Source organism: Hemiscyllium ocellatum, chromosome 17, assembly GCF_020745735.1.
Source record: "Hemiscyllium ocellatum isolate sHemOce1 chromosome 17, sHemOce1.pat.X.cur, whole genome shotgun sequence".
Classification (NCBI taxonomy): Eukaryota; Metazoa; Chordata; class Chondrichthyes; order Orectolobiformes; family Hemiscylliidae; genus Hemiscyllium; species Hemiscyllium ocellatum.
Window position 1 is genome coordinate 12,592,318 of NC_083417.1, and position 26,747 is coordinate 12,619,064.

Sequence of the window (26,747 nt, forward strand, 5' to 3'; positions counted from 1 at the left end):
TCTCCAAATCAAGTTATAGTCCAACAGGTTTAATTGGAAGCACTAGCTTTTGGAGCGCTGCTTCTTTTATCACTACCTGATAAAGGAACTAAACTCTGAAAGATCGTGCTTCCAATTAAACCTGTTGGACTATAATCTGGGGTTGTGTGCTTCGTAACGTTGTACACTCTAATCTTGCCTCCAATCTCCAGCATCAGTCGACCTCACTTTCGCCTTCAGTGAAAATGTCCTGCTCCTCACTAAAGGAAGTAACACAGGAAGTATGGGTTCCTGCATAAACACATTTGAGGACACACACACATGACGGGTGTAAACAGAAAATACGATTAAGTAACCAAAGGAATGTAACTAATAATAATAATAAAAGACAAGGACATTCGATGTGTGAGTGGGTGAAGGAGCTCAGCATAAGCATGAAAGGACTGTGTTCGTGCCAATATTGCACACAAGAGCCGGTCAGAGACGTCACCGCCTCTCTCTCTCTCTCTTTATATATATGTGTAAGACGTTCACCTTAATCTCTGCTTCTCTAGGCTGTCAACTCTGCACTTTGATTTAAATCCCCCCCCCCCTCCTCCCCCCTCTTCCACTGGGATCTAACCCTGTCATCAAGTGGATTCGGGATTTCGCTATGGCTGCGGCAAAGCTCCTCTCTATCCTCTGTGTTGCGGTGGCAATGATAACTTTGACTGCAGCCCAGTCCAGATCCAAAGCGTCAAAGTCTGGGAAAGGTAATGCAAAGTTCCATTTCTGCTTTCCACGTCTTGCGGTGTGCGGGTGTAAAGGGCCAAGGTGGAAAGTTAGCCTTGTCCATCGGAGCTCTGATGTATCCACATTCCGCCGCTTGGTAAAAGAAGCAGAACGCTAAATAGAAGATGAAAATTAAATAAAAGTAAGGGACAGGTCTTTAAGTATCTCCCTGCATGTAACCAATGAATTAAACAAAATAACGTCAACCAGCTTTAATTCGTTGGGTTCATATTTACTGTTCAATCGTGTCTGTCACTTGGAAGATTTATAATGAGTACCTTACAGTTTCAGAGCTGAAAATGTGTTGCTGGAAAAGCAGGTCAGGCAGCATCCGAGGAACAGGAGAATCGATGTTTCGGGCATAACCCCTTCTTCTGATCTCCAGCATTTGCAGTCCTCCCTTTCTCCTAGAAGATTTTTACCTTACCGTTTCAGACTTGCATTTCCTTTCATCTTTAACTCGTGCAAACTGAATGTTTTCACAGTCAAAAACACTACACTGAACTCACACTGCAATGTTTTTGCCACCAATTAACTCAGGGAAACAGTGTCGTTCTCGGTCGCCTTGAATCTGATGCAGATCCAGCATTAATCACATTTTTTTCCCCCTTCAGCCTAGCAAAGAGAGGCTACTTATTTCCAAGAGTTGGGCTGAATTTTAACCTGCCCTGTCCTGCAGGACCGAGTTTAAAACTGGGTAGATATCCTGAACAATGTTTATTCCCCTGAATTCAATCGAGGAGAGCTGTCAGCTGCTCGCATGTCAGCTCAGGTTAAAAGTGACCCTAAAATTCCTGCTTGGATCTTGCATTCTTTAAAAGCAGAGTACTGTAGGATCTAACATTCAGCCATGATCGTATTGAACGACAGACGGGGCTCAAAGGGCCGAATGGCCTACTCCAGTTTCTCAGAAATAAAGACAGAAAGCACTGGAGGAACCTCAGCAGGTCTCAGTGCTTTTTGAGTCCCTTAATTCTTTCGAAGACTCAAGAGGCGAGCTCTGTTTCTTTGCCTACAGACACAGACAGTCCTGTTGGAGGTCCCCCTGCGCTTACTGGCATTTTTATGCATTTTTAAAAAAAATCTGTGGCTCATGTGTTCAGCGTCTTCTGCCATTTGCCAAGGCTGTGCGAAAGGCAACACCACTACTTTCAAACTCAAGCGCAGTGCTTCTCTAACTGAGTCCCAGTGCGACCCACATGCCACAATCTCTCAGTGAGAATTGTGTGTGCTGGGGAGGGGGTGATTGCTATGAGAGCATAGGGTCCTGATTCCACCAGCCTCCCCAGTTTGTGAAGCCCTGCCCTATTCTCAACTCCATTAACTTGAACAAATTATTCCTGCCTTTACACTGTTGCTCTTCCTTGAATGTCATGCTTTAATCAGGCATTAGCTTCTTGTGCAATGCAGTTTGTGTTGGACAGGGGCTCTGGAGCTATTGAATTAAAGGTTTATAGACTATTTGTCCCTCATCAAGAGTTTTCTTCAATTCTTTGTTGGCTTGCAGGGAGCTGCATGGAACTATTGTCTCTGGGTTTGTTATAATTAGTTTTCTGCTTTTGCTTTGAAGGGGATGTGTTAACCTGTGATTGAGTTATCATTAACCCCTTTAAACTCAATAATCACAAGCTGTAGTGATTGACATTTACCAGGTGAGCAGCTTTGCTTCCTTCTGGAATAACTCACAGGCAAAGAAAAAGAATAAAATGCGCAGTGTAGGATCATTACCTCCTCAGAGACACCTCGCAGTTGTTTGCAGGGAGGGGTTAACTGCTCCAACTGCTCCACCTACTCAACAACGTCCAATATAACCATACATACAATATTTACACACAAGGATGAAGCTCAGTGACTGTCACTCAGTTCAGAAACTGGTACATTGCAATCACTGCTTTGGTTAGCTTGGAAGGACAGAGTCAGAGAGTCATAGAGATGTAAAGCATGGAAACAAACCCTTTGGTCCAACTTGTTCATGCCAACCAGATATCCCAACCCAATCTAGTCCCACCTGCCAGCACCCAGCCCATATCCCTCCCAACACTTCCTGTTCATATACCCATCCAGATGCCTTTTAAATGTTGCAATTGCACTAGCCTCCACCACTTCTTCTGGCAGCTAATTCCATACATGTACCACCCTCTGCATAAAAAAAGTTGCCCTGTAGGTCTCTTTTATATCTTTCCACTTTCACCCTCAACCTATGCCCTCTAGTTCTGGACTCCCCCACCCCAGGGAAAAGACTTTGTCTATTTATCCTATCCATGCCCCTTATGATTTTATAAACCTCTATAAGGTCACGCCTTAGCCTCCAATGCTCCAGGGAAAACAGCCCTAGCCTATTCAATTTCTCCTAAAGCTCAAATCCTCCAATCCTGACAACATCCTTGTAATTCTTTTCTGAACCCTTTCAAGTTTCACAACATCTTTCTGATAGAAAGGAGACCAGAATTGCATGCAATATTCCAACAGTGGCCTAACCAATGTCCTGTACAGCCGCACCATGACATCCCAACTCCCACACTCAATACTCTGACCAATAAAGGAAAGCGTACCATTGTGGATGAATATGTGTCAGCTCAACTCACCATTATTCTACATTATACATGGAATATCTTCACCATCAAAGGTGTTTTCAGATAGATTTCCAACTCAGTACTCAGGTCACTTGGAGCTGCGTCTGCAGCAGTCTTATGCATGTTGTTCTAGGTGGTGCAGTTGCAGGAGATAACCTTTTGCCATCACCTCCAGGCTGCTAGCTCATCCCTGTTTCTATTGCTGCACTGCTGGTGGCTGTTGTCTCAGCCCACATAAACTCTGGGACTACCCCGCCAAACCTATCCACCTCCTGATTCCCCTCGTTAAAGCCTACCTCCCTGACTCAGGTATTAGTCACTATCCTAACATCTCTTAGTGCAGCTTGACAACAAATGTTGCGTAGTAGTGTTTTTGACATTTGCTGAAAATGTTTGCTGGAAAAGTGCAGCAGGTCAGGCAGCATCCAAGGAGCAGGAGAGTCGACGTTTCCTGAAGAAGGGCTTATGCCCGAAACGTCGACTCTCCTGCTCCTTGGATGCTGCCTGACCTGCTGCGCTTTTCCAGCAACACATTTACAGCTCTGATCTCCAGCATCTGCAGTCCTCACTTTCTCCTTTTTGACATTTGCCTCAGGATGGCTAACATATTAAAGACAGTGCAAAAAGCAAGTACTTATGTATGTGCTGGAATAATAAAGAAGGATTTGCAGGGCAGTGGGAGGAAATGGTGGGATTGCCTGGTATGGATACAATGGGCTGAATGGCCTCTGCTATATCCACTCTGTAATTCTAAATACATTGGGTTTAGATGAGGATGCTGCACGATCATCTGGAGTATACTTCTTGGTTCAATTGCCTTCTGCCATTAAAGGAGAAGGTAGATCAAGGTACAAGACAAGAGGAATTGGCTCTAGGGCAAGTGAGGAAACAGACAGTGGGTCCAGAGGAGTTTAGATTAGATTAGATTAGATTACTTACAGTGTGGAAACAGGCCCTTCAGCCCAACAAGTCCACACCGACCCGCCGAAGCGCAACCCACCCATACCCCTACATTTACCCCTTACCTAACACTATGGACAATTTAGCATGGCCAATTTGTTCGTGATGACAGCAGAACCATGGCCAGCATTTTCTACCCAAGGAAATGAGAGAGACAGTTATGATATGAAAGCGTTGAACTCAGTGTTGAGGCTGAAAGGCTGTACAGTGTCTCAGTGGAAGTGGCATGGTTGTTCTTCATGCTTGTGTTGGCTTCAATTGGTGTTCTTTGGTGTGAAAAGCAATGAACACACTCCTTGTGTTAGTGAATCAAAATATTCAGATTGGAGCTATCTTTGGCACCATCCAGTGTTAAAGCACCACCTTGTGGTACAAAACATGAACTGCCCATCTTCGGCCGAGATGAGGAAATATTTTTTCACAAATAGGGTGGTCAGTGTGTGGAATTCAAGTATGCTGAAACATGAAGCAGTTATTCATAAGAACATAAGAATCAGGAGCAGGAGTAGCCCATCTGGCCCTAAGACTCCGCTCCGTCATTCAATAAGGTCATGGCTGATCTTTTAATGGCCTCAGATCCACTTCCCCATGGTCTCACCATAACCCTTAATTTCCTTACTATTCAAAAATTCATTTATCTTAACTTTAAAAACATGCAATGAGGAAGCCTAAACTACTTCACTGGGCAGGGAATTTCACACTTTGGGTGATAAAATTCTTCCTCAATTCACTCCTAAATCTGCTTCCCCTTATTTTGAGGCTATGGCGTCTAGTTCTAGTTTCACCCGCCAGTAGGAAAAAAAACCCTCTCTGCTTCTGTCTTATCTATTCCTTTCATAATTATGTCTAAGATCCCCCCCTCATTCTTCTAAATGAGTATAATCCCAGTCTACTCCATCTCTCCTCATAAGCCAACTCTTTCAACTCGGGAATCAATCTAGTGAATTTCCTCTGCACTCTCTCCAGTGCCACTACATCCTTTTTCAAGTAAGGAGACCAAAACTGCACACAGTGCTTCAGGTGTGACCTCACCAGCACCGTGTACAGCTGCAACATAATTTTCCTGCTTTTAACCTCAAACCCTTTAGCAATGAAGGACAAAATTCCATTTGCCTTCTTAATTACCTGCTGCACCTCCACACCAACCTTCTGTGATTCATGCACAAGGGCACCCAAGTCCCTTTGCACAGCAACATGCTGCAATTTTTTACTGTTTAAATAATCGTCCTATTTTAGTGTTCTACTTACCAAAATAGATGTCTTTACATTTATCAACATTGTACTCCAACTGCCAGACCTTTGCTCACTCAGTTAAACTATCTATATCCCTCTGCAAACTTTCAGAGTCCTCTGCACACTTTCCTCAACCACTCATCTTAGTGTCATCCACAAACTTCAACACACTACAAATGGTCTCCAACTCCAAATCGTCTATATAACTTGTAAACAACTGCAGTCCCAACACTGATCCCTGAGGCACATCACTAGTTACTGATTGCCAACCGGAATAGCACTCTTTACTTCATTCTTGTCAGGACGTCGCCATAAATACTTGAAAAAAACCTTTTTTTTGCACATTTTATCATCAAAGTTCCAACTATATTCAGAGTAATCCATTTGGTCGATTGATCCTGCTCAATATGATCATGGCAGATCCTTTATCTCAACACTATATTTCTGCTTTCTCTCTATACCACTTGATTCCTTTAATATCTAATAAATGTTATCAGTCTCTTTCTGAAGTATACTCAATGACGTGAATAATTTCCACAGACTGACCATTCTGCGAGTGAAGAAATGTTTCCTTATCTGAGCCAAAGCTGGGTGTGAGCCCACTTCTCGTGAATTTCCACGCTTGGCTCACCCTAACCTGAGAGACGGCTCTGGGATTTTTCTTTCTCACTCATTACCTACCATCTCTTCTTATGGACCTTTAAGTGACTCTTGGATAGGCACATGAATGATAGTAAAATGAAGGGTATGTAGGTTAGTTTGATCTTAGAGTAGGATAAAAGGCTAGCACAACATCGAGGGCTGAGTGGCCTGTACTGTGCTGTACTGTTCTATGTTCTATGTAGTGACACATCTTTCAGTACAAAGTGTTATCCATCACTGAATGCAGCAGACTGACACAGCTTGCTGTGTGAAGGACAAAAAAAAGGTTGGGGCCGCTGTCAGAAAGGCGCAATGGAGAAGAGCTACCATCTAGACACCTCCTGCCTGAGGGGCTGGAACACGTGTAGAACCTGTCACGTCATATGCAAATGTAAATTGTGAATTGCAAATAGAATCTGTAAGTGTGGTGAGGCACCCCACAGTGCCGTTTACCAAACTGTATTGCACTTTGTGTAAAGCGAAGCTTGAGCTCTTAAGTAACGGCCTTTTCCCAAATTTTGGTAATATTTTCTAAATGAAAGCAAAATGATTAAGAAACTTTCATTGCAGATTGAAATGTCATAAAAATGTGGAAAGTGTCACAAAGTGAGTGAAGCCTCTTATTACTAATTATAATGGAAAATTACAGTGCTGCATAATATTAAAATGAATGACTGCAGAAAGTGAGGCCTGTTGTTTTGGTCAAGTGTGCTAATTAGAGAGTTTTTCCCCAACCTTTCCTGTTGTTCTTTTTAAGTTTCAGTCTAAACTTTCAAGAATATATTTTTTTCTAAATTTTGTGTTTAAACCCCACAGGCAAGGACGATTTGAGGAATGAAATTGACAAACTATGGCGAGAAGTCAATTCACTTAAAGAAATGCAAGCACTGCAGACTGGTAAGTAATCCTACTGTGTTAGAGTGAGATGTGGTCTGTATTTCCATTCTGAATGCAGATACATTCAGGAAAATGGTATTACAGTTATTGTTATACCGATTGTATTGAAAGAAATGTGCTGGTAATCATGCCTCATTTTTCTGTGTATTACCTTTGTAGTATAAATGTTTAACTCAATCATCAAAAAGGCCAATTGTTTCCCTTCTCTGCTGCTGTCCAAAGTAATCATTGTATGTAAAACCAAACCCATTCTTAAAACAATTTACACAACTTGCTAATATCAGCTACAGTCCAGAATTAGATTAATTTCCCCTTTTTAATTCCAAACAGCTGCATCCACATAACACAAAAGTTAACAAAGACTCTGCAGAGATGATCCTTTAATGAGAGTGAAGGAAAACCCCTTATTGTCAAATGGTCTAAAAAACAAAATATAGATTTTACTGAATTCTAATGTTTAAAGGTGTTCATTATTGACCAATTTGAACCACTGATAGCTGTAGACCAATGGAAGATCTAACAATTAGTGCTTTGATGTGGATGGGAATCAATCAAGCTTGATCCAAGTCTTTGGATAGCAGTCACAGATCTGCTTCTCAGGATTTACAAAATAATCAAACTACTGAAATATAGAAACTTTATCAAGTTCCTAAAGACTTCAGCGAAGAGAGGGAGGGAAAGGGATTTGCAGCCTTCCTGAACCTTTGAAAGTGCTATGCAGTCATCGAGTCATACAGGATAGAAACAAACCCTTCGGTCCATCCAGTCCATGCTGAACATAATCCCAAACTAAGCTAGTCCCACCTGCCTGCTCCTGGCTCATATCCCTCAAACCTTCCCTATTCACGTATCTATCCAAATGTTTTTTTAAACATTGTAATTGGACCCACATCCACCAAATACTCAAAAAGTTCATTCCACATGCGAACCTCCCTCTGTGTTTTTCTATGTGGTTCTCTAGGTATGTAAACCAGAAGTTAAATCCAGAAAGAGTTGTGAGAAAACCTTCAGCACAAGATCTCCATCGTCTCTTCAAAGCCAAGATTTCTAGTAATTAATGCAATAAAGCCCATCTCTTATTTTGTAAAGCTTTGCTTGGCTATTTTTCCAAAGTCATTTGACTCTTTGTAATCAGCAGGTGAATCAGAGCCCACATTAAAACTTTGATCTAATTTCTAAGAGACAGTATGAATACCTCCCTCAAACCTCTGGTATAATTTGGAAAGGGTCCAAATTGCTCAATATCTTCCAGTTTTCATATAGTCCATAAATATGAATATGTATTCATAACAATATTTTAATTACAAACTATTCATTCCCATTCCTATTACAGGCTTCTACCATTTCCCAATATAAACCCACTGCAAATGCATGTGAAATATCTTCAGGATATTTTGAGCTTGTCAGTATTAATACCAATTTTTTTTTTTGTCTTCCCAGTTTGTCTGAAAGGGACAAAAATTCACAAAAAGTGCTACCTGGCATCGAAAAGTGCAAAGAGCTACCATGCAGCAAATGAAGACTGTATTGCCCAGGGAGGGACCTTGAGCATCCCCAGAAGCAGTGATGAAGCTAACTCCCTCCGTAGTTATGCCAAGAAGAGCGTGACTGGGGCCAGGGAGTTCTGGATTGGTGTCAATGATATGACCACTGAGGGCAAATTTGTTGATGTGAATGGATTGCTGATTACTTATTTCAACTGGGATCGGAATGAGCCACGTGGGGGAACACGTGAGAATTGTGTGGTGGCTTCAATTAACAGCCAAAGCAAATGGTCTGACGAGGTGTGCCGTACCGAGAAGAGATACATCTGTGAATATCTCATTCCTTAGAGCTGTCGATCATGTGGCAAATTCCAGGCTGACTGCTGTCATTACATTTATTACTTTTATTGCCATATTCCTGAGCTCTGTTTTTCAGGTGAAGAAGTTTGAATAAGGAACACATAATTTGAATAATGCATAAGATAGAAATTCACCTTGGGCGACATCATCAAAACATTTCACAAGCTGCCCTTTACATAGAATATTGAGAAGAATGTATAATGGGTAATGCAGATGAACCCATTGGGTTCCCATTTAAGATGAATTTCTATCTGTTTTTTCAAGGTTCTTTTTCTATAGATCTGATGTTATTTACCAGGATTAGTACTCAGTGTCAGGAATGTATCTTCAAAAGTCTGTTTATGAACTCTTTGAAATTATGTTCAAAGATTCATCCACATATTTTGCACAATTCCTTAGCTTTTTGAAAAGCGGCTTCAGCAAGCTCATGCTCAACAGCTCCCATAAAACAAAGGAATTGTCCCTCAACATGTTAATTCTTTTTGCATTAATCGTCACACTGTATAGCTCAAAACATAGACCTTTTTAATGTCAATATTATCAACAGAATGGTTCTTAGTCATTGTCAACCATGTAGCACAGATGTGGACCTTACTTTTCCCTTAGGACTACAACCAGTTTTAGTCAGTCTCAGAGTGGTCTACCTCAGAAAATAGCACACACAGTGTGTTCCCCAGTTTGATCCCACCTGGCTGGTTCATCAAATAGAGATTATCTTCCATCTGCAGTACATTTCTAACTAATAAGCAACAATGTTCAAAGGAAATGGTTTAAAAATAGTACCGCTGTGATTTTTCACCTGACAGCAATTTCCAGGAGATTAATCTTTAATTCCTAGCAACTTCAAGACATTTCTGGAGTTTTGGAAACACTACAAAGCAGTGCTGAGCTGGCAAGAAGTTGTCCTATCTCTGTCATTAGGAAGAAAATTCAGGCCAGGTATCTTTTACTACCATCCATGTTAAGCACTATATTCTGCATATATTTCCTATTGCATGTATTATTTTCTTAAAGGAAATCTATCCTGAGTCCTTATTATGTACACTTTCATGGTTATGTCTTTAGACACAACACAATGGAATTGTATAGCCTATTATTACTTATCAGGTTTGTTTTCTATATAAAGACATGCAATTTTCTTTAAACATTTCAGGTTCTGCCTCATTGCAGTCATTTCAGAGAAAACATATTTGTTCAATCAGTTTACTGCGCAACATTTAGTATTAATTGAGGCCTTCCTTGTGTTGAGGTTCTACTGCGAGATGTTGATCTCAAATTACTCCCTGACATGTAACTGTGAAGTTTCTGGCTAGAGAATGATTGTGGTGTTTTTTTAAAATCTGCCCAAAGCTCTTGCTCTCCTTGGGGTAGAGTTCCTGCTTTTGACACAGATGCTGATAGATCTGCTGAGTTTCTCCAGCAATTTCTGCTTCAGTTGCAAAATCCACTGGGTTAGGTTACAATTCAAGTTTCAGCTTAAGTTTACTTGCATAAGCACAGAAACTAAAGTCTGCCTTGAACCAATACAATTAGGTGGTTTCAGAAAAAGCAATTATACCTTTCTCTTTCCATTACATATTTAAGAAACAACTACACAGTGATATCAATGAGCTTCATCCCACCATCCAACTTACCATGGACTATTCTTTAGTATCTGTCTCATTCTTGGACACATGCATCTTCATCAAGGATGGGCACCTCAGCACCTCACTCTACCACAAACCTACGGATAACCTCGTGATGCTACAATTCTCTGGCTTCCACTGAAACATCTTAAAACAGCCATCCCCTATGGACAAGCCTTACACATACACAGGATCTGTTCAGATGAGGGGGAATGTGACAGGCACTTGGAAGTACTCAGGGATGCCCTCATAAAGAATGGGGTATGATACTCAACTCATCAATCCCCACATTCAATGTCCCACAGCAAGAAACCGTAGTGACCTCCTCAGGAGACAGACATGGGGTACAATTTTTTGTCCAGTACTTCCTGGGAGATAAAAATCTATGCCATGTTCTTCCCAGCCTGCAACACATTATCAATGAGGAGAAGCACCTCAACAAGACCTGCCCCACACCTCCACTTCTCACCTTTAAACAACCACCAAACCTCAAACAGATCATCGTTCACAGCAAACTGCCCAGCCTTCAAGGCAGCATCGACTATAATCTCAAACAACCCTGTCATGGCAACCAACACAAGACATGTCAGAGTGTCGACATAGATACCACCATTACTCGTGGGGACACCACTCACCAGTAATGCAGCAGCTGCTCATGTGACTTGGCCAACATTGTCTATCTCAGTCGCCGCAGGCAAGGATGCCCTGAGGCATGGTACATTGGCAAGACCAAGCAAAGGCTACGGCATGGATGAATGGATACGGCACAGCAATCAACAGACAGGAGCGTTCCCTCCTAGTCAGAGAACTCTTCAGCTGTCCAGGACATTCGACTTTGGACTTTTGGGTGACCATCCTCCAAGACAGACTTAGGGACATGCAACAACACAAAGTGGCCAAGTAAAGCCTGATAATCAAGTTTGATACCTATGGGGATGGCCTCAACCGAGACCTTGGGTTCATGTCACACTACAGGTGACCCCACTGCACTATACACTCTGTCTCTCTTACAAACACACACACACACACACACACACACACTCACAGAGACTGTCTCATATGCACACACCTGCAAACCCCTGCACTTACCCCTCGCATGCACCCCCTCACAGGCTTATACCCCATCACACTCTCACATATATGACCAAACTTATACACATACATACACACACTCTTTCACATGCACTCACACCCACATGCACACAATCACATACATACATTCACTCTGTCTCTCCTGCACATATACACATGTAGATTTATGGAGTGAATTTGTATTTGCAGAATTGTGTTTTATTTTGCTCAAAAACTGCATAAATTCATGTCAGATTTGGTAAATCCCACTGACTCAACACGGGGAAACAGACTTTAATCTCAAACCTTTAATGCATTGTCTGAGTTGAGATGACATCTATTGTTAGAAAAGCTGAAGCTATCTTGATAATGTAACTTGAAAGGAGTTCTGAGATTTACATATTAAAGAAATGAAGCTGGTATATCTCATTCTAAAAGATGAAAGACAATCTAAAATTTTTTTCAGATATCATTACAGCTCCATGACACTGTGACCCTTTTGCTATAAATTCTGTGCCTTATAGTCCTGTTTCACAACCACCTGATAAAGAGACAGCGCTCCGAAAGCTAGTGATTCCGAATAAACCTGTTGGGCTATAACCTGTTGTGGTATGATTTTTAACTTTGTCCACCCCAGTTCAACACTAGCTCCTCCAAATCATATTTAAGAGCAACAACTGGTGCAGTTTTAATATAAAGCAGAAAATGGCTTCAGCAACTAAAAAATGAATGTTTTTAACAAATTTCTAGATTATCACCTGTAATCTGATTTCTCATCACTGAAAATGATTTGGAAATTACTAAACTGGACTGATTGCAAGCTTCATGAGTACTCTTTACTTAGTTTCACAATAGAAAGGCAAAAGCAATATTTGTACTGGAGTGTAAAGCCTGATGAGTGCAAGACAAATACTTTTTGACAATATTTGTCTATTATCAACAATTAGCAAGCTCTGTACTTGATTATTAACTCTTGAAGTTGTACAGCATAGAAACAGACCTTCCGGTCCAACTTGTCCATGCTGACCAGAAATTCTAAATTAATCTAGTGCCATTTGCTAGCATTTGGCCCATATCCCTCTAAGCCCTTCCTATTTACATACTCGTCCAGATGCCTTTTAAATGATGTCAATCTACCAGCCTCCACTACTTCCTCTGGCAGCTCATTACATATGCTGCATGAAAATGTGGTCTCTAAGGTCTCTTTTAGATTTTTCGCCTCTCACCTTAAACCTCCACAATCACCTGAACATTGCAACCCTCCAAGGACATGTTCTCAGTCACCTACTGTACTCCCTGTACACCCACAACTGTGTAGCCACATTCCGAACGATGCCATCTACGAGTTTGTAGACGACACCACTGTGGTGGGATAGATATCAAACAACAGTGAGTCAGAATACAGGAAGGAGATAGAGGGTGTGGTGACATCGTGCAATGACAACAGTGTCTCGGTCCGCATCAGCAAAGCAAAAGAACTGATCATTGACTTCAGAGAGAAAGGAGGAGAACAAGCCCCCCCCATCTATATCAACGGAGTAGAGGTTGAGAGGGCGAAGAACGACAAGTTCCTCGGAGTTATGATAACTCAAAGCTTGTCCTGGACTTCTCATGAAGATGTAATGGTCACAAAGGCACAACAATGCCTCTTCTTCTTCAGGCAGCTTAGAAATTTGGCGTGTCCATATGGACCCTCACCAACCTTTACAAGATGCACCTTTGAAAGCATACTATCTAGATAGATAACGCCCTGCAATTCCTCTGCCCAGGACTGTAGGAAATTACAGAAGCCCGTGTGAGCAACCAAACCATCACAGAAGCCTTCCTTCCATCCACGGGCTCCATTTACATGGCTCATTGCTGTGGAAAGGCTGCCAACATCATCAAAGATTCATCTGACCCCAGTAATGCTCTCCTACCACCTCTTCCATCAGGCAGGAGATACAGAAGCTTGAACACATGCACTTACAGATTCAATAACAGCTTCTTCCCTGCTATTATTAGACTGATGAATGGATTCTCTAACTTCAAATAATGTTGTTAATGTCGATCTTGCTTTGCGCACTGTGCAGTGTAACCTGTATGCCTCACTCTGTCTTAACACCCTATGATCTGTATGTCCTTGCTTACCATGATTTGCCTGTACTGCTCACAAACAAAGCTTTTCATTGTACTTAGGTACATGTGACTACAATAAATCAAATCAAACCTGTGTCCTCTAGGTTTTGACTCCCTTACCCTGGGGAAGAGACTTTGACTATTAACCCTATCAATGGCCCTCATGATTTTATAAACATATATAAAATCACTCCTCAGCCTCTGATGCATCAGGGAAAATAGTCCCACCCTGTTCAGCCCCTCCCTATAGCTCAAACCCTCTAACCTTGGCAACATCCTTGTAATTCTTTTCTGAACTGTTTCAAGTTTTGCAACATCTTTCTTACAGTAGGGAGACCAAAATTGAACACAATATTCCAAAAGTGGCCTCAACAATGTCCTGTACAGCTACAGCATGACATCCCAACTCTTATAGTCAATGCACTGACTAAGAAAGGCCATTATACCAGATGCCTTCTTTGCTACCTTGTCAGATTAGCTCAGTTAACTGGACAGCTGATCTATGACACTAGGTGGCACCAGCAATGTGGGTTCAATTACATGAGGTTGCCATGATAGAATTCTTTCTCAACTTCACCCCTCACGTAAAGCATGGTGACTCTGCTAATTGTCCCTCTCTAATGAGGGAGTGGTCCAGTAGGATTATGGTGATTTTACCTTTTACTTACAATTGACAATTTTATTTACACTGTATTTATTTGTTGTATTTCCTGCACAAGTGATAACTGCACCCACATGGATTGATAGCACAATTATTTCACAAAATAAGACCATTCAGTCCATTGTGTCTGTGTCAGCTCTCCGGAGGAGCATTTCACTCAGTACCATTTTCCTGCCTACATCTCATCGAATTCTCTTTGAGTGCCTCATTGAACCCTCCTCCATCACATCCTCAGGAGAACAGTCAACACCCGAATCACTTGTTGTGTGAAAATGTTTTTCCTTACGTCTCTTTTCGTTCTATTACTTTATGAAGGATCAACTGCAAATGAAGATCTGTTCATCTGAACTGTATAAAATCTGAGCAATGCTCAGAATATAGTCTGTTAGAGGGAAATACGGACAAGCTTCAGGTCACTGTACACTAAGTCAATGGATTGGATTTTAATTCAAAGTTCTTGAAGACTGGTTAGTGTGTGGATTAGGTCTTCTTTCTTTTCACCTTAATTATATTCACCCTGGTTCTAGATCTGTTGGTTTTATATCTCTCTCCAAACAATCTATATATTGGATGACAACCTGGTGTCATGTGATTTTTTTTGACATTGCCCAACCCAGTCCAACTCCAGCACCTCCATATCATACCTGCTCAAGTTGGTTTAAAATAATTGTAACTAGGTAAAGTTGAGTTTACAAGACTGGTATTTCTAATCCACTTCAAAGCGTGGTCTCATAGTCCTGAACTGGCAATTGTATACCTATTAGCAGAGGCACCTGCTCTCCAGTGCACTTATTTCGCGTTCTGGTTACTGCCACTCAATATCATCACACAATCATCATCACCAGAGTGGTCTTCCTCACTCTTGTCATGCAGGATGTGTCTGAGCTGGAACCTGCTATCTCAGTAGAGTTTTAGCTTGTCTGGAGTTTATAAAGTTAAAAATCACACAACATCAGGTATAATTGGAAATAGTGGCTTGTGGAGGGCTGCTCCTTCATCAGGTGGTTGTGGAGCAGGGCCATAAGACCACAATTTATAGCAAAAGATTACAGTGTCATGCAACTGAAACGGTATATTGAACAAATCTAGATTAAGAAGACTTAACAGCAGTCCAGGTTTGTTCAATATATCATTTTAGTTGCATGATACTGTAATCTTTTACTATAAATTCTGTGTCTTATGATCCTGCTCCACACCTACCTGATGAAGAAACAGCGCACCGAAAGCTAGTGCTGCCAAATAAACCTGTTGGACCATAACCTGGTGTGCGTGATTTTCAACTGTTTATCCATGTCCAACACTGGCACCTCCACATCAGAGTTTATAAGAATGAGAGGGGATCCAAATGAGGAAATTAATTCTTAATTCCAGCAGGCACCACTGTAAACCAGGACAGGTCGTAATTCGAGGGAAATGCAGCAGCCAAACTGCAGACAGCAAATTCTCACAAACAGTACTTTACATACAACAAGATAATCTGTCTTAGAGACATTTGCTGGAAGATTGAAAAAAATGGCCAAGAAACTGGGGAAGTCCTCACCTGCAGAAACACAAAATACCGTGGATGCTGGAAATCTGAAGCAAGCACAGAAAGTGCTGGAGGAACCCAGCAGATCTGGTAGCATCTATGGGGAGAGGTACAATTTTGAGTTCAGTATGAGTCAGTGCTGAAGTTACTCCAGCAATTTTTTTAAGAACTCGTCTTCTGTTCCTTGACCAATTGCAAACTTGTTGTCATAGAGTCATTGAGTCATATACAGCATGGAAACAGACCCTTCGGTCCAACCCATCCATGCCGACCAGATATCTCAACCCAATCTAGTCCCACCTGCCAGCACCCGGCCCATATCCCTCCAAACCCTTCCTATTCATATACCCATCCAAATGCCTCTTAAATTTTGCAATTGCACCAGCCTCCACCACATCCTTTGGCAGCTCATTCCATACACATGCCACTCTCTGTGTGAAAACGTTGCCCTATAGGTATCTTTTATATCTTTTCCTTCTCAGCCTAAACCTATGCCCTCTAGTTTTGGACCCTCCCCCCACCTGACCCCAGGGAAAAGACTTTGCCTATTTACCCTATCCATGCTCCTCATAAATTTGTAAATCTCTATAAGGTCACCCCCCAGCCTCCGATGCTCCAGGGAAAACAGCCCCAGCCCGTTCAGCCTCTCCCTATAGCTCAAATCTTCCAACCCTGGCAACATCCTTATAAATCCTTTCTGAACCCTTTCAAGTTTCACAACATCTTTCCGATAGGAAGGAGACCAGAATTGCACGCAATATTCCAACAATGGCCTAACCAATGTCTGAGCTTCTGAAAATTTCTCTGTGCCGATGGCTCAGTAGTTAGCACTGCTGCCTCAGCGCCAGGGACCTGGGTTCGATTCCTGCCTCGGATGACTGTTTGCACATCCTCCCTGTGTCTGCATGGATTTCCTCTGGGTGCTCCAGTTTCCTCGCACAATTCAAAGATGTGCAGGTTAGGTGAATTGACCATGCTAAATTGTCCACAGTGTACAGGGATGTGTAGGTTGAGTGCATTAGTCAGGGGATAAAAATGGGGAAACTGGTCTAGGTGGGTTACTCATTGGAGGGTTGGTGCAGACTTGTTGGGCCGAAGGGCCTGTTTACACACTGTAGGGAATCTATGATCATTTGAATGATTTACTTTCATCTGCCTTTTTTCATTTATTTATTCTTTCATGGGATATGTCTGTTGATTGACCAATGTTTGTGGCTGATCCCTAATGGACCTTGTACTGAGTGATTTGCAGGATATTTCAGAGGGCAGTGAGGAGTCAATCACATTGCTGTGGGTCTGAAGTCACAAGCCAGCCAGACCACATGGGGGCAGCTGATTTCCTTCATTAAAGAATATTGGTGAACTAGATTTTATTTTCAACAGTCATAGATGACTCCGTGGATACTGTAACTGAGACTAACTTTTAATTTATACATTTTATTGAATTTAAATTTCACCACACTGCTACCCTGTATATTAAACTCATGTGCAATTGGCTGAATTATTTTTATCTAGTGACATTACCACTATACCATTCTGCTTCTGCTCCCACAGCAAGCATCACTCTACCCTCCTTGTCATGATTTTTATCTCCAATATTGTGCTGTACCTTATGTCACAATCATTCTTTATCTGCTGTATCATAAGAAATTAAGGTGAGGATATGGTGTTCTTGAAGAATTCAACAGACATTTTTGAAAGCCAATTATTATATACAGACACTACATTCTAAGGCACATAAGTCTCTGGGCTAATATTAAGGTGTTGGGTTACAAGAAAGGAGTGTGTTTCCAGTAGAGTGCCCATTCTCTGCAGAAGTAGGCTCAAATCCCATCATGAGAGATGGTGAAATTTGAAGAAATGAAAATTGGAATTTTAAAAAAAGAGAGACTCTAATGGAAAGCATGTCAATTGTGGTAATAGCCCATCTGGTTCAATTATGTCCTTTAGGGGAAGGAAATTTATTACCCTCATCGGGTCTGGTATATGTGGGTCTCCAGACAGACAGTAATCATGGAATTCCTCCAGAGTGGAAACAGGCTCTTCAGCCCAACAAGTCCACACTGACCCTCCGAAGACTAATCCAGCCAGACCCATTCTCTTACCCAATTTCTCTACATTTACCCCCGACTAACGCACCTCTTCTACACATCCCTGAATACTATGGGCAATTTAGCATGGCCAATTCACCCAACCTGCACATCTTTGGACTGTGGGAGGAAACTGGAGCACCTGGAGGAAAACCATGCAGACACGGGGAGAATGTGCAAACTCCACACAGACAGTGACACGAGCTGGAATTGAACCCGGGTCCTTGGCGCTGTGAGGCAGCAGTGCTAACACCGAGCCACCGTGCTGCCCCATGGTGAGCAATGTGGTTGACTCCTACATGCCCTCTGAAAACCAGCTGTTCAAGAGGGCAATGAATTAGGGTTTTTGCCCGAAATGTTGATTTTCCTGCTCCTCGGATGCTGCCTGACCTGCTATGCTTTTCCAGCACCACTCTAACCTAAACTCTGGTTTCCAGCATCTGCAGTCCTCACTTTTGCATAGGCAATAAACTATGGCCCAGTTAGCGAGACATGATGGCTCTGAGCTGGTGTCTGTTCTCTCTCTTGAGACGCTCAAACTGTCTACAGTTTAGATGAACAAGAGGAGATCTAATTGAGATAAATAAGATTTAAAGCAGATTGACAAAATAGTCATAGAGTAGATGTTTTCCTTGTGCAACAATCTAGAATAGGATGCCATAATTTTATCTTAGCGGGAAGCAGATTTAAAACAGAGGAATTAAATCTCTCAAAAGGTCATCACCCAGAGTGTGATGTGCAGCAATTCTAACCAGGACAGCCAGGTGGAACTCGTAGAATATGATGAGTCGCCTGATTGGAGCTGTTAATCTGGGCCAATCAGGGAGCCCTGGCTGGTGGAGAAGAACAGGAGTGTAACATTGCCCTCTGATGTGAAGGGCACTGCTTGTCACTGGCCACTCGGGTGTTTTCCTACTTTTCCTGGTGGTGGAAATTGAATAAAGATTTGTACACCTTGTCTCTCACTGTGTCTCACAGCTGCACACACACACACACACACACACCATGGGTGCTGGGGATAAAAATAATAAGCACTACCGCAGTTAGGCGGTAGTGTGGGGGTTTTTTAAAAAAAAACAAAAAAGAAAAAAAAAGAAAAAGAAAAGAAAAAAAGAACAGGAGTGTAACATTGCCCTCTGATGTGAAGGGCACTGCTTGTCACTGGCCACTCGGGTGTTTTCCTATTTTTCCTGGTGGTGGATATTGAATAAAGATTTGTACACTTAAAAAAAATAAACAAATGTGATCCCTGCCCTCCCCTTCACTGTTTGATCACACAGCATTTCCCTTTGACATGAAGGGCACTGCTTGTCACTGGCCACTCAGGTGTTTCCTTTCCTCCTGGTGGTGGAAACTTGAATAAAATTTGTGCACTTTGTGTCTTTCACTGTGTCTCACACCTGCACACACACAACATGGGTGCTGGGGAAGGAATAAGCACGACCGCAGTTAGGCGATAGTGTGGGGCTTTAAATAAAAAAGAAGAAAAATAAACAAAAAATAAACAAGTGTGTCAGAAGTTCACTCCAGGATGTGAGTCTGAGCTAGTTTGGTCAGTGTCATGTGCTATGCATGTGTTAAAAAAAAAGTGACTTGGTGATGGGATACTGGCCTTGGTAGAGTTATTTTAGTGGCAATGAGAGAAAAACACAAGAGAAGAAAATCCCTGAAGAGATTCACTAAAACAAAAAAAAAAGAACAGGAGTGTAGCATTGCCCTCTGATGTGAAGGGCACTGCTTGTCACTGGTCACTCGGGTGTTTTCCTATTTTTCTTGGTGGTGGATATTGAATAAAGATTTGTACACTTTGTGTCTCACTGTGTCTCACAACTGCACACATACAACATGGGTGCTGGGGAAAAAATAACCACTACCGCAATTAGTTGGTAGTGTGGGGGTTATATAGAAAAAATATTAAAAAAGAGAAAAAGAATAAACAGGAGATGTGAAGGGCACTGCTTGAAAAAAAAGAACAGGAGTGTCCCCTTGTACATTAACTAACCTATAGTGTCTATGCCTTCCTCATTCACTTACTGTCTCCTCTAATTTGGACCATTCTTTTCCCCTTGCTGGACATGCTCCCTTGGCTCCAGCTATCTGCCAAGTTAGTTGAAAGCTCTTATGAACAGCACTAGCAAACTCTTTTTGCTGATCCCATTCCAGTTCCGGTGTAACCAGTCCACATTGTGCACATCCCACCTCCCCCAAAAATGATTCCAATATCCCAGAAATGTAAAGCCCTGCCTTCTGCACCATCGCTCCAACCACACAGTGCCCAGAGTGCCATCAGCAACAAACATTATCACCAGCAGCTCCCCCACCGCTGTGGGAATGGTCAGGTAAACCTTGGACTCGGTTACATGTCAACTATGCAGGTCCTTTCATGAGTTTAATATTCTTCGTCATTGTCGCTGCCCACTCTGGTTGTGCACAGAGTTCATTCGTCACACACAGGGATGATGATAGAAAAGTTGTGATCATTTTTTGCAATACACAGACTCCCTGAAGTGTTGGTCACAGATAACATTCAATAGTTCATCAGCAGGGAATTTGAGCATTTCCCAAAGTCACATGGTATTCAACATATAAGGATAGCTCCATACCATCCGTTATTCAATGGTCTGGCAGAAAGAGCAGTCCAAACTTTGAAGGCAGGCTGAAGGAAACAGCCTATAGCTTCACTAGATACCAGATTTCCTGGTTCCTATTTGATTACAGGACCATCCTTCATTCAACTGCAGGAATAGCTCCAGAACAGTTATAGAGTCATAGAGTCACAGAGATGTACAGCATGGAAACAGACGCTTCGGTCCAACCCGTCCATGCTGGCCAGATATCCCAACCCAATCTAGTCCTACCAGCACCCGGACCATATGCCTCCAGACCCTTCCTATTCATATACCCATCCAAATGCCTCTTAAATTTTGCAATTGTACCAGCCTCCACCACTTCCTCTGGCAGCCCATTCCATACACGTACCACCCTTTGCTTGAAAAAGTTGCCCCGTAGATCTCTTTTATATCTTTCCCCTCTTACGCTAAACCTACGCCCTCTAGTTCTGGACTCCCCGACTCCAGGGAAAAGACTTTGTCTATTTACCCTAACTATGCCCCTCATAATTTTGTAAATCACTATAAGGTCACCCCCGAGCCTCCGATGCTCCAGGGAAAACAGCCCCAGCTCGTTCAGCCTCCCCCTATAGCTCAAATCCTCCAACCCTGTCAACATCCTTGCAAATCTTTTCTGAACCCTTTCAAGTTTCACAACATCTTTCCTATAGGAAGAAGACCAGAATTGCACGCAATATTCCAACAGTGGCCTAACCAATGTCCTGTACAGCTGCAACATGACCTCCCAACTCCTGTACTCAATGCTCTGACCAATAAAGGAAAGCATACCAAATGCCGCCTTCACTATCCTATCTACTTGCGACTCCACTTTCAAAGAGCTATGATTCTGCACTCCAAGGTCTCTTTGTTCAGCAACACTCCCTAGGGCCTTACCATTAAGTGTATCAGTCCTACTAAGATTTGCTTTCCCAAAATGCAGCACCTCACATTTATCTGAATTAAACTTCATCTGCCACTTCTCAGCCCATTGGCCCATCTGGTCCAGATCCTGTTGTAATCTGAGGTAACCCTCTTCACTGTCCACTATACCTCCAATTTTGGTGACATCTGCAAACTTACTAAGTGTACCTCTTATGCTTACATCCAAATCATATACGTAAATGACAAAAAGTAGAGGACCCAGCACCGATCCTTGTGGCACTCCACTGGTCACAGGCCTCCAGTCTGAAAAACAACCCTCCACCACCGCCCTCTGTCTTCTACCTTTGAGCCAGTTCTGTATCCAAATGGCTAGTTCTCCTTGTATTCCATGAAATCTAACCTTGTTAATCAGTCTCCCATGGGGAACCTTGTTGTATGCTTTACTGAAATCCATATAGATCACATCTACCACTCTGTCCTCTTTGTTACTTCTTCAACAATCTCAATCAAGTTTGTGAGACATGATTTCCCACGCACAAAGCCATGTTGACTGTCCCTAATCAGTCCTTGCCTTTCCAAATACATGTACATCCTGTCCCTCTGGATTCTCTCCAACAACTTGTCCACCACCGATGTCAGGCTCACTGGTCTATAGTTCCCTGGCCTGTCCTTACCACCCTTCTTAAACAGTGGCACCACGTTAGCCATCCTCCAGTCTTCCAGCACCTCACCTGTGACTATCGATGATACAAATATCTCAGCAAGAGGCCCAGCAAGCACTTCTCTAGCTTCCCACAGAGTTCTCGAGTACACCTGATCAGGTCTGGGGGTTCACCCATTTCAAGACATCCAGCACTTCCTCCTCTGTAATTTGGACATTTTGCAAGATGTCACCATCTATTTCCCGACAGTCTATATCTTCCATATCCTTTTCCACAGTAAATACTAATGGAAAATACTCACTTAATATCTCCCCCATTTTCTGTGGCTCCAAAAAAAGGGCTGCCTTGCTGATGTTCGAGGAGCCCTATTCTCTCCCTAGTTACCCTTTTGTCCTTAATGTGCTTGTAAAAACTCTTTGGATTCTCCTTAATTCTATTTGCAAAAGCTATCGCATGTCCCCTTTTTGGCCTCCTGATTTCCCTCTTAAGTATACTCCTACTACCTTTATACTCTTCTAAGGATTCACTCGATCTATCCTGACTGTACCTTACATATGCTTCCTTCTTTTTCTTAACCAAATCCTCAATTTCTTTAGTCATACAGCATTCCCTATACCTACCAGCCTTCCCTTTCACCCTAACAGGAATATACTTTCTCTGGATTTTCGTTATCTGATTTCTGAAGGCTTCCCATTTTCCAGCCATTCCTTTACCTGCGAACATCTGCCCCCAATCTTGCCGAATACCATCAAAATTGGCCATCAACTTTTAGATCTGATCTATTCTTTTCCATCATTATTTAAAATCTAATAGAATCATGGTCGCTGGTCCCAAAGTGCTCCCCCATTGATACCTTAGTCACCTGCCCTGCCTTATTTCCCAAGAGTAGGTCAGGTTTTAAATCTTCTCTGGTAGGTGCATCCACATACTGAATCAGAAAATTGTCTTGTACCCACTTAACAAATTCCTCTCCATCTGAACCCTTAACACTATGGCAGTCCCAGTCTATGTTTGGAAAGTTAAAATCCCCTACCATAACCACCCTATTATTCTTACAGATAGCTGAGATCTCCTTACAAGTTTGTTTCTCAATTAGGGGGCTATAATACAATCCCAATAAGGTTATCATTCATTTCTTCTTTCTCAGTTCCACCCAAATTACTTCCCTGAATGTATTTCTGGGAATATCCTCCCTCAGCACAGCTGTACTGCTATCCCTTATCAAAAATGCCACCCCTCCTTCCTCTCTTGCCTCCCTTTCTGTCTTTCCTGTAGCATTTGTATCCTGGAACATTAAGCTGCCCGTCCTGCCCATCCCTAAGCCATGTTTCTGTAATTGCTATGATATCTCAGTCCCATGTTCCTTACCATGCCCTGAGTTCATCTGCCTTCCCTGTTAGGCCCTTTGCATTGAAATAAATTAATTTAATTTATTAGTCCTACCTTGTCCCTGCCTGCCCTGACTGTTTGACTCACTTCAGTTCTCTTTCCTCACTATCTCCCTGGGCCCCACCCTCCTCCCCTGACTAGTTTAAATCCTCCTGAGCCGCTCTTGCAAATTTCTCTGCCAGCATATTAGTCCCCTTCCAATTTAGGTGCAATCCGTCCTTCTTGTACAGGTCACTTCTACCCCAAAAGAGATTCCAATGATCCAAAACTGTAAATCCTTCTCCCGTACACCAGCTCCTCAGCCATGCATTCATCTGCACTATCCTCCTATTCCTGCCCTCACTAGCTCATAGCACCAGGAGTAATCCAGATATTACTACTCTCATTAACATTACTCATTCTCTCATTGCCCATTAACGGTTGCTAATGGGGAGAAAACCACACCAGGTTAAATCTGATCTTCCTGGACCTGGGGGAGTACGGTGAAATGGCACCAGGAATACCAATGCTCGATAAGACTCTGCTAAGTAAGAGAGACAATTTACTTCAGGGAATGAAGTTTGGTGTAGGAACCACAGGAGTAACCCTGCATGGATGAGAGGTATGGTTAATGCGAGGTCAGGTCCATTGACGTACAAAATTCGGGTAGGTGCGATGATCCTGAACAGGCATGCGGACTATATGAAAACTACAACCTCACAAATGGTGTGGGATCAATGCTCTTTGATTGGCTTTCCAACTGTTCTGGATCCTGTGGGATCTCCCTCTCTAGCAAGCAATATACCTCAGAATCTGATGTGAACACAGTGGGTGTCATGCCTCGATGTCTTTGCCATCTGAAGAAGAGAACTAATTTCTTCCGAGACACTTTGGAAGCAAGAGGCAGGTCACTGTGTGTTACATGCTGCCTACGTTAGAGACAGAGTTGCAGTAACCTGACCCAGTAATAAACACCTCAGGAGGTCCTACAGAGAAAAGAACCAACCTATATTCTCGGACTTAGATTCTCCAAAGTACAGCAACAGGCCATTTGGCCCAACACGTCCACACCGACTCTCTGAAATGTAACCCACCCAGACCCACTCCCTTAACCTCTATTTACCCTGACTAATGCACCTAACACTATAGGCAATTTAGTATACCACATTTACCTGACTTGCACATCTTTAGATTGAGAGAGGAAACCAGAGCACCTGGAGAAAATCCACACAGATATGGGGAGCATGTGCAAGCTCCATACAGACAGCCACCAGGGAATCGAACCTGAACCTGGTGCACTGTGAGGCAGCAGTGCTAACCGCTGATCCAATGTGCCGCCCCAAATTGAAGACAGTTAATCTAAGGGATGTGACTGCCTCCTGAAACACAGCAATCTTCCCCCTTCCAATGTGTCACAGTATTCAAAGCTTAGATTCCAGCTCATCAACCAACACTTGTTACTGATGTGGTCACTACGAAGCGCAATGAGGTCCACCAACTCTCACATCATCCAGTTTCATCGGCTGGCCTGATATCTCTACTTCAATTACTTACTTCTTACTTTGATGTTTAAAAATTTTGTACTGGTCTTTTAGTTTGTAGCAAGCAAATATTTCCCCTCTTTACTTTCAATCTGAAAATCGCCCATGTTAGATAGTTAAATTAGTAGCTGCCATTAACAAATGAATTTACAGTGATGCCATGCCTCTGTGTTGGACCCCTAATGCTGGGGTTCAATTTGTTCTGATAAAGAAACCTTACAAATTATGAGCTAAAAAAACAAGCAAAAAGTGCCTCTTCCCACGTTGCCTCCAAATTACCCGAACGATATACTCCATTGGGATGTGTCTCAGCCTAGATGCGACCTCTCCTTCCTGAATGCATGAAGCTTATGAAGTATATGATTCACCCACATTTTGAGTTCATGAAAAGGCACAAAAAAAAAGCTTGACTCAAGAGCTTGGAACAAGGGATACTCGGTCATGGATCAAAACTAATAAAAAGCAATAATTAAAGATAACTTTCCAGACACCATTATCACCATCCCCAAGTATGTCCTTTCCTACTACTACCATCAATCTAATTGTTATAGATGCATCTGCCCATAACAGTATTAGTACGAGTGATCGTCATATAGTCACTGTTGAGAAAAAGTCTCATCCTCACATGGAGATTTCATCCATCACACTGTGTACTATGAGTACTGTGCTAAACAACACAGGCTTTAAATGGATCTAACAAATTAAAACCGGGCATTAATGAGGCACCAAATTGTATTTGACTGGCCTGTGACTTCTTGCCATGACATATCCTCTACTAACATTAACATCAAGCCTAGAAATTCAATGGAGATTAAAATGCCTAGTTCAATGAAGAGACCAAGGGAGAGCACCAGGCATACCTAAAATTGAGATGCAAAACTGATGAAGTGAAGAACAGGACTATGTCCATTTTAAGTAGTGGAAGCAATGCACAATAGACATGGTGAAACTATCATACAACTAAAAGATCGGATCCAACCTCTACACACTCGCGATATGTGAATGGTGGTGGACAATTAAGCAACTCACTGGAGGCGAAAGTTCCACAAATATCCCTATTCTCAATGATATCCTGATAGAGACCAGGATATCAGTACAAAAGGTAAGCCTGAATTATCTGCAGACCATCTTCAGCAAGAAGTGCCAAATGGATGATCCATCTTAGCTTTGTCCTAAGGTCCCCATCATCACAACTGTCAGTCTTCAACCAATTTGCTTCACTCCATGTGATTCAAGAAATAGTTCAAGGCAGTGGATACCACAAAGGCTGTGGATATTGACAATATTCCAGCAAAATTACTGAAGACTCCTGTTCCAGAACTAGCCATACTCCAAATCAAACTACTGAAGTACCGTGCTACAGTGTTATCACCTACCCAGCAATGTAGAACATTACTCATGTATGTCCTGTATCCTTAAAGTAGGTCAAATCCAACCCGGCCATTTGCTGCCCCCATCAGTCTATTCTCAATCATCAGCAGAGTGATGGAAAAGCTCGTTGACAGTGCAATTGAGTGGCACTTTCAAAACAATAGCTTGTTCACTGATGCACGGTTTTGATTCTTCCAGGACCATTTGGTCCCTGACCTCACTAAACCATGGTCCAAAGAAGGACAAATGAGCTGAACACCAAACGTGATGACACTGACTACCCTTTCTATCAAGACAGCATTTAAGTAATATAGTAACTTGT

At 42.3% G+C, this 26,747-nt stretch overlaps 1 protein-coding gene across 1 annotated transcript; it reads left to right on the forward strand.

Moving 5' to 3' along the window:
* Positions 1 to 472: 472 nt before the first annotated feature.
* On the forward strand, positions 473 to 13,807 carry LOC132823867 (tetranectin-like protein). The gene is made up of 3 exons (XM_060837943.1): positions 473 to 731; positions 6,975 to 7,055; positions 8,496 to 13,807. Exons 1-3 carry the CDS (start codon positions 632 to 634, stop codon positions 8,885 to 8,887), a joined length of 573 nt encoding a protein of 190 aa, XP_060693926.1. The 5' UTR covers positions 473 to 631; the 3' UTR covers positions 8,888 to 13,807.
* Positions 13,808 to 26,747: the final 12,940 nt, after the last annotated feature.